At 41.4% G+C, this 15,171-nt stretch overlaps 1 protein-coding gene across 12 annotated transcripts in view; it reads left to right on the top strand.

Moving 5' to 3' along the window:
• The window catches only part of ERC2 (ELKS/RAB6-interacting/CAST family member 2), a 907,015-nt gene that overhangs the window by 155,715 nt on the left and 736,129 nt on the right, over window positions 1-15,171 (top strand). For all 12 annotated transcript variants that reach the window (XR_009222735.1, XM_058561400.1, XM_058561371.1 and 9 more), the window contains exon 3: window positions 6,694-7,110. Coding sequence is in view for 11 of the 12 variants with exons in the window: in XM_058561400.1 (XP_058417383.1) it covers window positions 6,694-7,110 (417 nt within the window). In the remaining variant the exon portion in view is untranslated. The remainder of the gene's footprint in view (window positions 1-6,693; window positions 7,111-15,171) is intronic.

The following is a 15,171-nucleotide window of genomic DNA, read 5'->3' as shown; positions in this document are numbered from 1 at the left end:
GAGTTTTGGGGGAGAGAACAGGACAGGGTAATCTGAGGTCAAGGACACCCCCCCCCCCAACCCCGGCCCCTGCATTCCCCCCTTCCCCTACCACAACCTAGCTACAGCAAAGCAAAGAGGAATGGAAACTTGTTCTCCCTCACATTGTTGCCCTGTGCTGACCATCTGGTGAGACAGTTTCCATTCTGGTCCTCTCATCCTTCTGTCCATGTTTCATTCACTATTTGTTATTAAGTACCTATTTGTGCTAGATTTGGGGATATCATGCAAATTTGGCCCAGAGCCTGACCTTGAGAACCTCACTTTCTCTCTCTCAATCTTTATCTCTCTCTCTCTTTCCTGGAGATTTCCCTTACTTTCTTATAAGCATAGCAATGCTTTGAAAGATATATTTGCTCTTATCTAGCTGTTGTGTACTGGGAGGGCCTATCAAAAAATGTAGTGGACCGTAACACCTGAAACAGAAGTTGTTATGACTTCCTTTATTGTCTGAGACTTGGACTCGATTGGACAGACTAATCTTTTTAGTTCCCATTCTATTTATCTATGTTGAACGGACAGACCATGAAGCTAGTCTTTACTATACAGAGTAGAGTTCAAAGTATGCAATTAAATGTGGGGGTAAAAAGGTGAAAAAGAACTGGGTTAAAGGCCAGATATTAGGATAAATATGATGCACTCTATTTGCACTCCTAGTAGAGTGGCTGTAAAGAATAGTCTGGAGGCCGGTTGTCACACTTGCTTTGCTTCCCTCCATGGTGTCCTCAGTGGCAGGCTGTGGAGAAGGGAGTTTGTCTTTTGAGCTTAAATTCTTTGAGGACAACTGGAGAATGATCCCAGACTCAGGGTGGGGAGTAAAAACTTTTCTGAATACTTATCCAACCACAGACTCACTTTTGTACTCGAAGGGAATTAACTGTTTTGCCACCTGTTCCACCTGTGCTGTAAGTACTAAGTTGACAGCAGTTTGACTGTAACCTAGGCACAAAGTCACATCACCTGGTGATGTCCTATCCCCAGGCAGGTGGACGTTGGAAAGGCTTCTCTCTCCTGATGTGCAGTGGAATGGAAGCCACAGAAGAAGTGATTGAGGCTTTGGGAAGTTGAGACCACAGGAGATTCCAGAGAGATGGCCCTAGAATGCAGCCTTACAGGTTGCTGGTTTGTAGGTACCTAAAGTTGGTAACATGCTGAAATGCATGCTTTTCATTGTTGATCCAGTGGGGTTTGGGTGACTGCCTTAAAAGAAATGTGTTTTCATGGTTGGGAAGGGGGAGGTGATTCAATTTGAAGGAACTGAATAATCTGGGGAGAGGGGAGTTGAAAACTGTGCCTCGTTTTTCTGACCTTTTGACCTTTAGAGAAGGTGCTTTGTCTTTGCTAGAGATTTCACTTGTGCTATATCCTGATCTTTTAGAGCTAGTTTTTATTGAGCTTGTCTTCTAATAGCTACACAGTCTAATTCCAAGGACTTAGACAGGAGGTCTTAGTAAATTGTCCTTGGAGTGTCCCATGCTGTTTAACTATTGAGTGGGACCCGGTGATATGGAAGTGAAATGATTTAGGTTCTCTCTCATCCTCCCTGTAAGAGATACCACTGCCATTTCCTAAGTTGTCAAAGTGGAGAGCCCACCCTCTTTTTGACTGCTCTTAGGGTTATTGGAATCATACCAAGATGGAGTCCACAATCCCAGAAATCAAGATTCTGGCTTTGGCAGTGTGTGTTTGCTCTTGGGCTTGTCATTTAACCTGTGTAGATCTGTTTTTCTCATTTGTAAAATGAAATTAACAAGCTAATCTTTATGATCTCTTTGAGCTCTAGGAGTTCTGATTCCGTGTCAGCATGGAATCAGCATGTCAGATGGTTATGTCTTTCAGAATGTGGGTTTTTGTTGCTGTTGTCACAGCAGCATATCCTAGCCTATCCTGACTGATATAAGTGTTTACTCTGTGCTTGGTACTTTCTAGAGCTTTATGTGTACTAACTTGTTTAATCCTCACAATGACCCTATGTGGTAGGAATTATTACTCTCTCCCTTTTACAAATGAGGAAACTGAGACACAAAGAGGATATTATTTTCAGTGGATTATTTATTAAAAGTGCTGTTATTCAAACAAACACATAGATAAGGAGGACAGATTGGTGGTTACCAGAGGGGAAGGGGGTGGGGGAAGGGTAAAAGAGGTAAAGGGGCACATATGTTTGGTGACAGATAAAAACTAGACTATTGGTGGTGAACATGATGAAGTGTACACAAAACGAAATGTAATAATGTACACCTGAAATTTACACAGTGTTATAAGCCAATATGACCTCAATAAAATAATTTTTTAAGGTACTGTTACTATACTTTAAAATTGAAATTGTCTATGTTAAATTTCTAACTGGAGGTGGATATGTGATAAATGATTTTTGGAACTTGATTGAATTGAAGCTCTTAAAAGTGTAACAATGAGGAGAGAGAGAGATTGCTTAAAATCCCTCCCTGTCCCGAAGTATATGAGGCAGAAAGATGATCACGGCTCTATAAGGTACAAGCATTTTGCTCAAGAATCCCTTTTTAGGAACAAGGAGATTCCTGCTTATTTTTAAATGTCTTAAAAGAGAATGAAAACTAAATGACACATAGATTTGAGAAATTTTTGGATGCTAAGTTTTAGGTTGATTATCAGATTGTGTTTGGTCATGCTGAAGTCATGGCTACCTGGAAAATAGATTTTGCTTCTTAATAAATGTGCAACCTGGGAGCATCCATCATGACAATCTCTGAATGAAGAACAACCTGGTTAGGATGGCTAATTTTTAATTTTGAGAATTGCTGTAACTGTCATAATTGCCTGCCTGTCTGCTCTCACCACCCCTGCCCCCCCATTCTTTTTTCCAGCCATGCCGAAGTATTTGTGTCAGTTCAGAAGCTAGATGGTGTAGTAGTTTGAACAGGAGTGTTGGGGTCAGATGGCCTGGATGAACACCTGTCTTGTGCCACTTACCTAGTTGTGTGACTTGGAGCACGTTGCTTAACCACTTTGCATCTCCATTTTCTTATCCATTAAACATAGATCATAATCTAACATGGTGGTTGTGAGGATTAAAAAAGCTTATAACTGTGTGTGGCATGTGGTAAGCACTATCCAGATTTTTGATATTACTGTTCCTTAATAGTTCTGACCTGTGTTTGCCTCTGGGCTTTTATACTCTCTCTTTTCTTTCTGTCATTCTTTACGCGACTGATTCTCATTTGCTCTTCAAGATGCAGCTCAGGGGTGACTCTTGGTGTGAGGTGTTTTCCCACATGTCTCTAGCCTGGGTTACATTCTCTCTGAATTTCCAGCCACCTGGCTATGACTTCTGTAGTAACCCCCGTAATACAGTATTGATACTATCAGTTTACTTGTCCACATGGACTGTGGGCATGGACCATTTGTTTTCTTTTCTTTTCTTTTTTGATATTTCATGAGTATGAGGGGGAGATACTGAGTAAATGTATATTGAATGGATAAATGGACCAATTTTCCCTTCAGTCCTCTCTCCCTCTCTTTCTTTTTTGCTACTTTCTTTCCTTCGTTTCTACCAGACTTCCTCCCTCTCGTTGCTCTTAAACCTGGAACTTGATGCATTATCTTAGTTATTCCTCACAGGAACCCTATGAGATACGCATTATGATTATTCCCATTTTATAAGTATGGAAACAAAGGATTAGGGTGATAGGCAACTTGCCCGTCCGAAGCAGTAGCCCCCTTACAGGCAGTGTTGCTTCTCTGCTCAAAGCACTTTGGCAGTTTCTCTTTGGAATTCTCTTCTGGGCAGTCCATGAACTGCATAAGAAAACCAATCTTATTTTTAGTCATTCTCGGAAAAGATGATTTCCAGTCTGATCATCCTAATGCATCATGTTTGTCTCTAAATAAACTTGGATGATCTCAGAAATCCAAGCCACTTTCAAAGGACAAAGATTTGCCATCATCAAGAGTATTTAAATGACTTGCAGACAGTTGTATGCTCTGCTCCCAAGAAGCTCGGCAGCAGCCGCATCGCTGGCCTGAAGTCTGTCGATGCTCCTCTGGACTTTGTTTTGATGTGGTTTAGGGATGGGGGTGGCTGGCGGACAAAGGTCATATTACCTTCTAATCCCACCTCATGTTTTTTTTACAGCTTTATTGAGATATAATTTATGTACCATACATTTCAATCATCTAACATATAAAATTCATTGGTTTTTAGTATATTCACAAAGTTGTGCAGTCAACACCACTGTTGTATCTAATTCCAGAACATTTGCATCACCCCAAAAAGAAACCCCTTACGTTTTGTTAGTCACCCTCCATTCCTGCCCCCACCCTGAATTCCCTTCGCAATCACCAGTTTATTTTCTGCCTGTGGATTTGCTTATTCTGGAAATTCCATATCAATGGAATCATATAATGTGTGATCATTTGTGACTGCCTTCTTTCACATGGCATAATGCTTTCAAGTTTCATCCATGTCGCAGTGTATTATCAGTACTTCATTGCTTTGTATGGCTAAATAATATTCCATTGTATGAATATACCGCATTTTATTTACTCATTCATCAGTTGATTGACATATAAGTTGTTTCCACTTTTTAGCTACTATGAATAATGCTGCTATGAATATTTGTGTATGAATCAACTAATGAATGGATAAATACAATGTGGTATGTCCCTATAATGAAGTAATATTCATCTATAAAATGAATGAAATACTGATATAGCTACAACATGGATGAACCTTGAAAAGAGGCTAGGTGAAAGAAACCACTAATTGCATGATTTCATTGATATGAAATGTCCAGAATAGGCAAATCCATAGAGACAGAAAGTAAATTAGTGGTTTCCAGGGCCTAGGGATAGAGAGGGGGATGGGGAGTGATGGCTAAAGGGTACAAGATTTATTTTTAGGATGATGGAAGTGTCCTAAAATTTATTGTGTTGATGGTTGCACAACTTTGTGAATGTACTAAAAATTACTGAATTTACACTTTAGAGGGGTGAATTACATTTAAAAAAGATCATAATCACCGTCATTAAATACATACTGGTTGCTTACTCTGCAGTCAGTACCCTGTGAAGCACTGTGGCACATGGATGACAAAGAGAGTACTTGTTCCCTGTGCACTAGGAATTTCTCAGTTGACATTCCTAAATGGAAAGATGAAATGGACACCCATAAAGAGTTGAATGGAGATGATGCATCACTCAGTGCTAGTTTCTGGGTATAGGTCACACTCAGAAAGCTCTCAACACCTCTGTCAGCTCTAGGAATTCAGAAAGATTTCGAAATGTGTACTGCTTCGATATTGATATAACTTAGACGTGGTATTATCCATGCTTTCCAATACCGTGAGTTCCCTGTGAGCAGGAGCTGTGCTTTATGTCCATCTTGATTCCTGTGCTTAGCATTGTGTCCGGTCTGCAAGCGGGAGTATGTGTTTGGTGAATGAATGAGTAACTGTGTTTTGGAAGCCTCCTGGTTTGTTCCTAGGACTTATGGCTGCCTGGTCTCACCAGCCCGGGGGTTCCCCCTGTGGGGAAGGTGTTGCTGAATTCAGCAACTATCTTCGTGTAAAAGTTTCTTTTCTCACACTGGTAACGATTTTGTTTCACTGGTGCCTTCATTCTGATTTTGGTTCAAATGGTGACCTGGAATAATATGTAGGTACTTTTGGAGTGTTGTGCTTTCCTCCCTGGTAATATCCCCAAGACTCACCGGGTCAGTGAGATTTAGGAAAACAAAAAGTAGAATAAACCTCATGTTATTTATTTATTTATTTATTTATTTATTTATTTATTTATTTATTTTTAAACCACATTTATCAAGCATCAGTGCTATAGATGCTATGTAGCTTATGGGTCTTTGCTGTGATAAGAAAGTGTTTTTCTTTTTTTACTCTGTGAGGGTACTTTATGTTGATTAAGTTCTTTCTGTTAGATATCCTTTGCTTGCACTGGACTTTTCTTTGTGTTGATTTTTTGCTTCATTTTTTTTTCATTTCCCATGCTGTTCAGTTGCTGGATGCCAGAAGAACCAAGGTTTGTCCACTCTTTGCAGCGTGTTTGTTTTGCTCTGCACAGCCTCACCTCCTCGTGTGTTTGAGTGTGTCTGTCTCCGTCTGTGTTTGTTCCCTTTTGCTTGCAGATGCAGTAATCCTGTTTACTAAACCTGTTCACAGCTTTATTTATAAAAATAAAGTCCTCGTTTGTGTCTACATGTAGTGAATGCTATTATTTTCATTTTTAAATGGACATGCATTTATCACAGAAAATAATGGATAGTATAATAAAGAATACCTTAGGAAACAAGGAATACTGAGTCTGGAGCATTGTGGGTGTAAAGAAGGTGTGTTTGTGAAAGTTTCCCTCTAACCCTTTCCACTTCCTAAATTAATACTCCGTAGATGTATAATTTCCCTTGTGACTTACACTAATATACTGTTTCTGTGTATGTGTACATTTCTCTTCTAAGACATTCAGAAAGCATCATTGAATTAATTTCCCCCTCTTCGTGTGCTGTCCTATGCTTCTGAAGTCACCCTGGAGGACTTCAGGGCCGGCCCTCTGGACCTCATGATTAACATTCCATCCTCATAGTGTGGTAACAGCAGATAGCGCTTGGCATTTCCAATAACTTTTCCCCCTTCTTTCTCCTCTCCTGCTCTGTCTTTCTCATCGCAGCACCTGCAGTTGACAATCCAGGCCCTTCAGGATGAGCTGCGAACCCAGAGAGACCTCAACCACCTCCTGCAGCAAGAGAGTGGCAACCGAGGAGCTGAGCACTTCACTATTGAGCTGACAGAGGAGAACTTTCGGCGACTCCAAGCTGAGCATGACAGACAGGCTAAGGAGCTGTTCCTATTGAGGAAGACCTTGGAGGAAATGGAGCTGAGAATTGAAACACAGAAGCAGACCCTCAATGCCCGAGATGAGTCGATTAAAAAGCTTCTCGAGATGTTGCAAAGTAAGGGTTTGCCATCCAAAAGTCTTGAGGATGACAATGAACGGACGCGGCGCATGGCAGAGGCTGAGTCTCAAGTCAGCCACTTAGAAGTGATTTTAGACCAGAAAGAGAAGGAAAACATACATCTTAGAGAGGTAAGGACATTCACTCTATTTCCTCAAAGCCATATTTTACAAGTTAAAACATGTTATCAAGTTATTTTCACAGGTTCGAAGTTATCTACAGCCTTAACAAAATTCCCTTTGTCATCTGTTTTATAACCTTCCTGTCTGCTTATCACCTTTAAACTGGAATTTTGCATTAGTTTTTTTTCTCTGCTCACCACACATATGTTCCTTTGTTATTCAACATGTATTCAGGATCCAAGTGTTTGTAGTACATGTCAACTCTAAGGTGCTTTCCCACAGATGGCCATTGTTTAAGGGTCTTTTAAGTACAGTACTGTTTAAGTTTTAGGTTTTTATCAAATATCATTTCTCTAAAGGAGCAAAACCAATAGATGATTAGGAAAACAATGAATCTAAATATTTTTATAGCTGAATTGGGGGCAAAATTTGTAGTAAGTAAATAATATGGATATTTCTGGAAAGAATGGTAAAATGTGCAGACCAATTTTGAACGTTTCGTTTTAAAATAATCTTTGTCTGCATTTACGTTAGTCTAGGACAGAGTGTTCCAGGTTTTCTGAGTATGCATTTTGTCCCTACTGGATTAAATCATTCAAAGTCCCTCAGAGGCAGCCTCTCTGGCCTGCCACCACCATTGAATGTTGAGATGCTCATATATCTGAGAATATGTGGTTGGACAGAGCTTAGAAAAAATGTGGGTGACAGCCAAGGTTTGAAATTTTTACAGCAGTTCCTCGCCACTGTGGTGGGTATGGATCTCAAAAGTACCATGTAGGCAAAATGCTATGGGAGACACAGGTCTCACAGAAAATAGGAAACAATAAAATGGCAATGAGTATATTTTCAAAATATTCCACAGCAGCAAGTAAAAATTCCAAAAGTTGTTTGTTTCCAGACCAAACTAGATTTCTTGGCATTATATATCTGTTCAGATGGGCAGCCCTTCTTGTGAGTCACTTGTTTGATTGTTCAGAAAACATGGCTTTCATGCTGGGACTTGCTAATACAGACGCTCCCCCTCGATGTTGGTTGTGTTTGCTTAGACCATTTGAACAGGCTTTTGTGTCTTCAGACTTAATGTCCTCCGTGCTTATTCTCCCTTGTTTTGTTTTCATGAGATGTTAGCAACATGCTTGGGAAAACACATGGCTTGGTTTCATGTTAAGATGCTTAAAGAAATGTTTTGTTGGGCCTGGTCTTTCCATCTGTATTCCAAGAGGGTGAATGTGGTGGGCAGACTTCCAAGAGGGCCCCAATGATCCCTACCTCTTGGAATTCATACCCTTGTGTAATCCCTTCCCCTTGAGCATAGGCTGAACCTAGTGACTTGCTTCTAAACAATAGAATATGGCAAAGGAAATGGGATGCCAATGTCACTTCCATAATTACGTTACATAAGACTGTTATTTCCATCTCGTTAGCAGACTCTATTGCCATCTCAACTTCCATGCTTTGATGAAGCAAGCTGCCATGTGGGAGAGGCCCATGTGTTAAGGAACGGAGGGCAGCCTCTAGGCAACACCCAGTGAGGAACTGAGACCCTCATTCAAACAGCCACAAAGAACTGAAAACTGCCAACAACAACTTAGTGAGCTTGGAAGTGAATCATTCCCCAGTTGAAACTTCAGATGAGATGACAGGCCCTGGGCTGGCACCTTGATTATGCCTTTGTGAAAGACTGTGAAGCAGAGGACCCAGCTAAGCTGTGGCTGGATTCCTGATCCACAGAAACTGAGAGATAATAAATGTGTGTTGTTTTAAGCTGCTGAATTTTGAGGTAATTGTTATACAGCAATAGATCGCTAATACAGTGGGGCAGAAACTAATCTCTTCCTGCCTTACTCCATAGACTTTCCATTTAGTTTACAGAAGAGAAGTAGTAATTACTGGCATGTTATCACTTGCATGTAGAGTGACTGTAGATTTTGAAATTTTGGTTGCCTTATCTCAAAACTATGGTTGGGGGGCCGGCCCCGTGGCTTAGCGGTTGAGTGCGTGCGCTCCGCTGTTAGCGGCCCGGGTTCGGGTCCCGGGCGTGCACCGATGCACCGCTTGTCTGGCCATGCTGAGGCCACGTCCCACATACAGCAACTAGAAGGATGTGCAGCTACGACATACAACTATCTACTGGGGCTTTGGGGGGAAAAATAAATAAATAAAATCTTTAAAAAAAAAAAACCAACTATGGTTGGTATATTGCTATAGTTGAAAAAAGCTGCTGTTTTATTTTGGGGGCCAAGGGATCATGTTGCATGTGCAGCAAGGCTGTGATGCCAGAGAATCCTCCAGCTGCAGCATTAACTCCACGTTGGGATCTTGTGGTCAGGGTAGAGTCAGTCTTATTCTGTTATTAGGTTCTGCTCACTGGTAGCACTTAATAGATGGTGCCTTGATTTTATTGCTTGGATGCCTCCATTTAAATGAATCTAAACACAATTCAGTTTGTGTTTTATGAGACTAGTTGGCCCTCGCAATGGTCTGGCATGGATATAGATCATGTTTAGAGCTTAAACATCAGTCAAAGAGCCCACAGAGAGTGGTACAGAAAATGCAGCCCAACACATCCAACTAGTTTCCTTGAGCATCCAGCCAAAGTCAGTGGATAGCCCTTATCTTGGCTCATCAAGAAGGGAGAAGGAGGAAAATGTGTCTCTATATAAAAATCTCATTTTAAATTTGAACTCAACAAATAAGACTTGGAGGCCTAAAAGGACCTTTCCCAAGAGAAGGATTGTACTAGCTTGTGAAAGCCATTTGTTACATTTTCAGGAATTTTGTGAGCCTGCTTTTAAACCATTGATAGTTTAAAATTGGTCATGGTAGGAATATTTACACCATGGAAATCGGCAAATGCTACTCTCAGGGCCTAATCAGCCCCCTCCACTCCATCCCTGAAAGCCTATTGACCAACACACTTCTGAATAAATGCCATTAGATGTTTACCCACAATACAGTAAGGAGAGGAAAGTTAAATAGTGCAAGAATTATGATTATGAGTGCGTTAACCACTCATCATTCATCGAAAGTTTTCATAATAGCATCTGGATAGATGCTTATACGTCAGGTACCATGAAGAGTGCTTTACATTAATTCATATTTAATTCTCACAACCACTTCATTGATTCATTCATCCATCTATTCAATGAATACTTATTGACAATCTGTTTTGGGATAGAGCAGTGATAACTGATAAAGTTTGACTTCATGGTGCTTGTATTCTATTGGGGTGAGACAGATAACAATTTAATAGTTAAACAGAGGAGTATCATGAAGAAAAGAAGAGGATGAAGAACTCATGACCAGAATGGGGCCAACTTCATATTGGGTGGGTAGGGAAGGCCTCATGGAGGGGGTGACATTGTGAACTGAGACCTGAATGACAAAAAGGAACCAGCCATGTGAGGCTCTCAGAAGACTGTTCCAGGCATATGGAAAGATCCACACGTAGGAGGTAGGTGCTGTCATGTTGCCCATTTTACCCTGGGGGAACTGAGGGACAAGTGACGTTAAGAAGCTTACCCAGTGTCCCACAGCTAACAAATGGTGAAACTGGTATTCGCATCAGGCTGACTCCAGAGTCTCAGCTGTTAAGCCATTTCATTATATCCCTTTTCTAGAAGAATCTGTCCCCGAGTGCTCTGCAGAACAGCTGTTTTGTGGGATGTTGATATGTGTTATGACAGAAAAAAGGCTGCAGGGCCAAATAAACTTGGGAAAATGCTGGATTCCATAGAGTTTACTGTAGGGCTCCTCAGACTCTTTAATATGCAAATGTGCATCTGTCATTTCAGAGAAGTGGACTAGGGAAGGCAGAGCTTCTCAAACTTATTTGACTTGCTTTTCTCTTGTTGCACTGGTGTCCTTTGTAAAACACTTTGAAAAAATGCTATGCTAGAAAATAAAAATTGTGCTTTTAATTTGTGACCTGCAAAATATGAAATAATATACAAAGAGTTGTTTCCCATGGCCTGGGTAATTTCCTCTGTTAGTTATTCTAGAAGGCAAAGTTTATTATAGCTGTTTTCATATTCTCTACTGAGTTTTAGAATGTTCTTCTGTCAGGGAATTTTTTTATTTTTTAGTGGAAAAATGTGGCTGACTGCTTTTAGTATTAAACTAGTAAGAATAACCCAGCTTCCATAAAGAAGTTGCCTGGCCTCTGTTAATTTAAATGAATCTAAAACAGGACTTAAAATGTACTTGAGGTTTTAAGTTCAGTGTGTTCCTGATTTCTTTTTCATTTTGCACGGTTCGACCCGGTTGGGGCTAGATGGCGTAATGCTGGGGAATAGAGTGCTAGTGGTTTTATGATTCATTCTCAGGCAGAGGTGTTGGACCTCATCTAAGCCCCCCCCATCTCTTGGAAGACTGGCCTTGTTTAGTCTATTGTTTCAGGAGATTTCGAGTTGGCAGGAGCTGCATGTAGGGAGGGTGGGGTTGCTTTAGTGTCTCGTTGTCTTTCGGTGGTCTGGAAAAGGCTGAGGGTGAAACCACTTCTTTGCCTGGCAGGAAACAACAACAAAAAGATTATGATCTCAACTTATTTGGAAGACCAAAACCATTGCCCAAGAACTACAACTGACATGCTAATGGGTTCCGAAGTGTTGGCTGAAACGCAGCATTACTCACTAGTGTCGTCTGATGCTTTTGGATGCAGGTTGATTTGATAAGGCATTGTTTGATGTGGTAATAGTTTACCTTGTTCTCTAGCTTTTTCTGCAGAGAACATATTGCTCCATGCAAAGATTTTAGTAATCAAGTAGTATCAAATACTACTGATCTCATTAAAGAAAAGTAGGTTTATATGCCAGGATCCTTAATATTTTCTTGGCTGGTGCTTAGAAGAGAGTCAGGAATCTTTGTACTCATTGCACTGTAAGACGTTCGAAGGGAAGGTATATATGTTCTGCTGCCACGTCTGTTGATCTCCTATGCTAATCCCCTTGGGCAGCTTGCCTTTCTTGGGGTAGCAAGGGAAGAAGAGCACTCAAGTCATTGGGACCACAGTTGCTACTAACCCAGGACAAGTAAAGCCCCCAGGAGACTGGGCCTGGGCTTCCCTCCATGCTGAGGGGGAGGGGGAGGAGGGCAAGACAACATGAATTCTTGGTCTCCTTGTTTATTTATCTAGGTTGTCCCCAAGCTAATGGGAGATCCACCAAGACAACGTCTATGACCTGGAAGTTCTTGAGCTCATAAACCTTTTACTGATTGCTCAAACCTCCACTATATAATCTTTGGCCAAAATTCTAAGCTCTACCCTAGTCCCCCCCCCCCCCACTCAAAACCATATGGCCTCATTCTCTTTAACACACACTTGTCTCCAGTTCTGCTGGCTGAGCCATGACTTTGCTGATGCAGGCATTTCTAATTCTGACTCTACAGAATCATTACATTCTATTTCTACCAACAAAGCTTATCACAGAAAATATTCCCAAATACAAGTGACCACATTTTAATGAAGTAAGTTTCTTACCTGATCAGTACATTCCATCGATATTCCCAGGCCTCAAATATTGCCTGCAGGTGCTCAATAAATATCTGAAAGAGTGAAAAAATAGTTTAAAAATATCGTGAGAATTGCTCTGTGGTTTATTTTGCCAATATTAGGTTGATAATAATTGTACAAGTGCCATGTTCTTTTATGTTTTCTCTATCTTGCTCTGTGTTGGGAGTACAGCAGGAGCTTGAGGGTAATCTTAACTGGAAATTTTCTTTCATTTTTTTCAAAATGTGTTGGACATCATTGGGCACATGTTGAACATCTGTATGCAGGATGCTGTGGGAGTGCCCTTGACAAGTTTGTGGGCTTGTTCAGGGATTCAGGTGAGCAATAAGAGAAATAGCCCACACTTATCTGGGCCTCTTCTGTGCTGTACTAAGTAAATACTGTTGTCATCATCCCCATTACGCAGATAAGGAAACCAAAGCACAAAGAGGTAAGTTATTGTCCCTAGTCACACACAGCAAATGCTGGAGCCAAGATCAGAACCTGAGAAGTCTGGTTCTAGAGTCTACACTCGTCACCACCTCATGCTACCACTTCTTGGGGTGGTGCACCAAGAGGACCTCGAAGGGTACTTAAATGCTAAGCAGCTTAGAGGTAGGAGAGCTGACCACTGGCTTCATCCGTATAGATCTGGTTTTTAAAGGCAGGAAGAATTTCAGCACACACGTATGGTGGAGAAGTACGATTAGAAAAGAGATGGCTGAGCTGAGCCTTAGAGGTAGGAACAGTGGTGGGTTTGGGGGCACAGTAAGTTTGGAGCAGCTAAAACTCCACCTGTCAGGAAGGAAAGGAAATAAAGCTGAACAGGTGGTCTGAGGTGAGGTCACTGAGGGCTCTGAGCATGTGATACAGGGGATTGGCCTTTACTTAGTAGGCTCTGGGCAGCCTTTGAAGGAATTTGCCCTGGAAAATGGCATCATCAGAAAAGATTGTTAGTGTTAATCTATAGTGGATTGGATGGGAAGAGACTAAAGGCATGGAGATAAGTTAGAAGGATACTGTGGTCGTTCAGGTGACCACGAGTTTGAATTTGGGTGGTGGCCACAGAAGTTGAAGGGAAAGAACATCTCCCCCTGCAGGCAGGACCTTGACAACTTGAGAACTGAGTGCTGGGAGCTGCGAGGAGCAGACAACTGCTGTGGGCCTGGGTGTAGGCAGATGGTGGGACAGTGGGTGGGCGAGTGTCGTCAGCAAGAGAGGCTGGAGTTGAGGAAAGACTTTGGATGTGTTGAGTTTGATGAAATGCTGGTGAAGCTGTCCAAGGTTGAGAATATGGCTGAGGAAATGATTATAAAGTTCTGCTCAAGTGCATAAGGCATTTCTGACTCTTGGTCATGTTTTTTCTTGTTGTTTCCACACACACCTGATCATTTGTGAGCACCAAGCTCCCAGTTTGTGTGATCATTTTAAAGGCTGCCTTGTCACTTACTCCTACTATTACTTAAGAGAAGACTCTAGCAACTGCATAATTCTCCTTCATGCCTCTTTTCTGAGTAAGCATTTAGTGTTGAATATGATATATCTTTTGAGATTACATGGAATTTTCATTGACTGATGCCAGCTTGATACAGATTCCCTTTGTTCTCACTGAGTTCCATTTCTTCAGGTACTCCGTGCAGGATGGATGCCAATGAAGTATCTTTACAGAAAAGCCCTGTCTTTGGACCCTGATTAACAACACATCCAAAAGCAGGATTTCATAACTTTTACCCTCACATTTCTGATGACGTAGGGAATGTATTAATTTCTGTTTAGCATCATTTGCCTTATCTTTAAATTCTAATACATTCTTTAAAGTTTGAATACTGCGTGCTAATTTGAAATGGTTCAGATTTTACCCCATATTGATTTTAATGAGTGTAATTGGTTGCTTTTTACGGTAACAGAGACTGGTGGAGCCCCAGGGAACCATTAGGCACAAGGCATTTGGAACCTGCTGAGAAAAGAGAGTGGCAGGGTAGGGGGGTGGGGGGAGGCACCAGGGAAGGGTGGGGGGAGGATGTCAGGATGTTATGCTGAGAGAGACTCTGATTACTGTCCTCATTGCCCTGTCCTCCTGCTCTACCTTGGGTGTGACTGCTTTTTGAAAAATATTCTTTTGGCAGCTGACCTAATTTATCATCATCATCGTTTGCTAAAATAGTGCACTGCAAATAAAACCTCAGTGGTGAGAAAGTACTCCAAGCATAGGTCCTCCAGTGTGTTCCACAAGTTGCAGCAATGGGAAGTTGAGACAGCTCAGCTATACTAAGGTCCTGCCTGTCTTGGGTGGGAACATTATGTAATACCTTCCATGTGGAGGAGGCTTTATAGTTTAAAGAACACATTCCATTTTAATGATTTCCTCTGATGTTCCTGGTAACCCTGTGAGGAAACTGAGGTTCAAAGAAATTAAGAAGTGATGACAAGTAACATTTACTAGGCTCTCATGCACATCAGCCTGTGCTTATCATTTTCTGAGTAGGGCGATTTAATTCTCCAACAATACTCTGGGGTGGGTGTTGGTTTCCTGTCTCTCAGATGAGGAGGCCTAGGTCCAGAGGGCTGATGTGTCTGGG

The sequence above is a fragment of the Diceros bicornis genome, chromosome 2 (assembly GCF_020826845.1).
Source record: "Diceros bicornis minor isolate mBicDic1 chromosome 2, mDicBic1.mat.cur, whole genome shotgun sequence".
NCBI lineage: Eukaryota > Metazoa > Chordata > Mammalia > Perissodactyla > Rhinocerotidae > Diceros > Diceros bicornis.
This window is presented reverse-complemented; position numbering and strand designations above follow the sequence as displayed.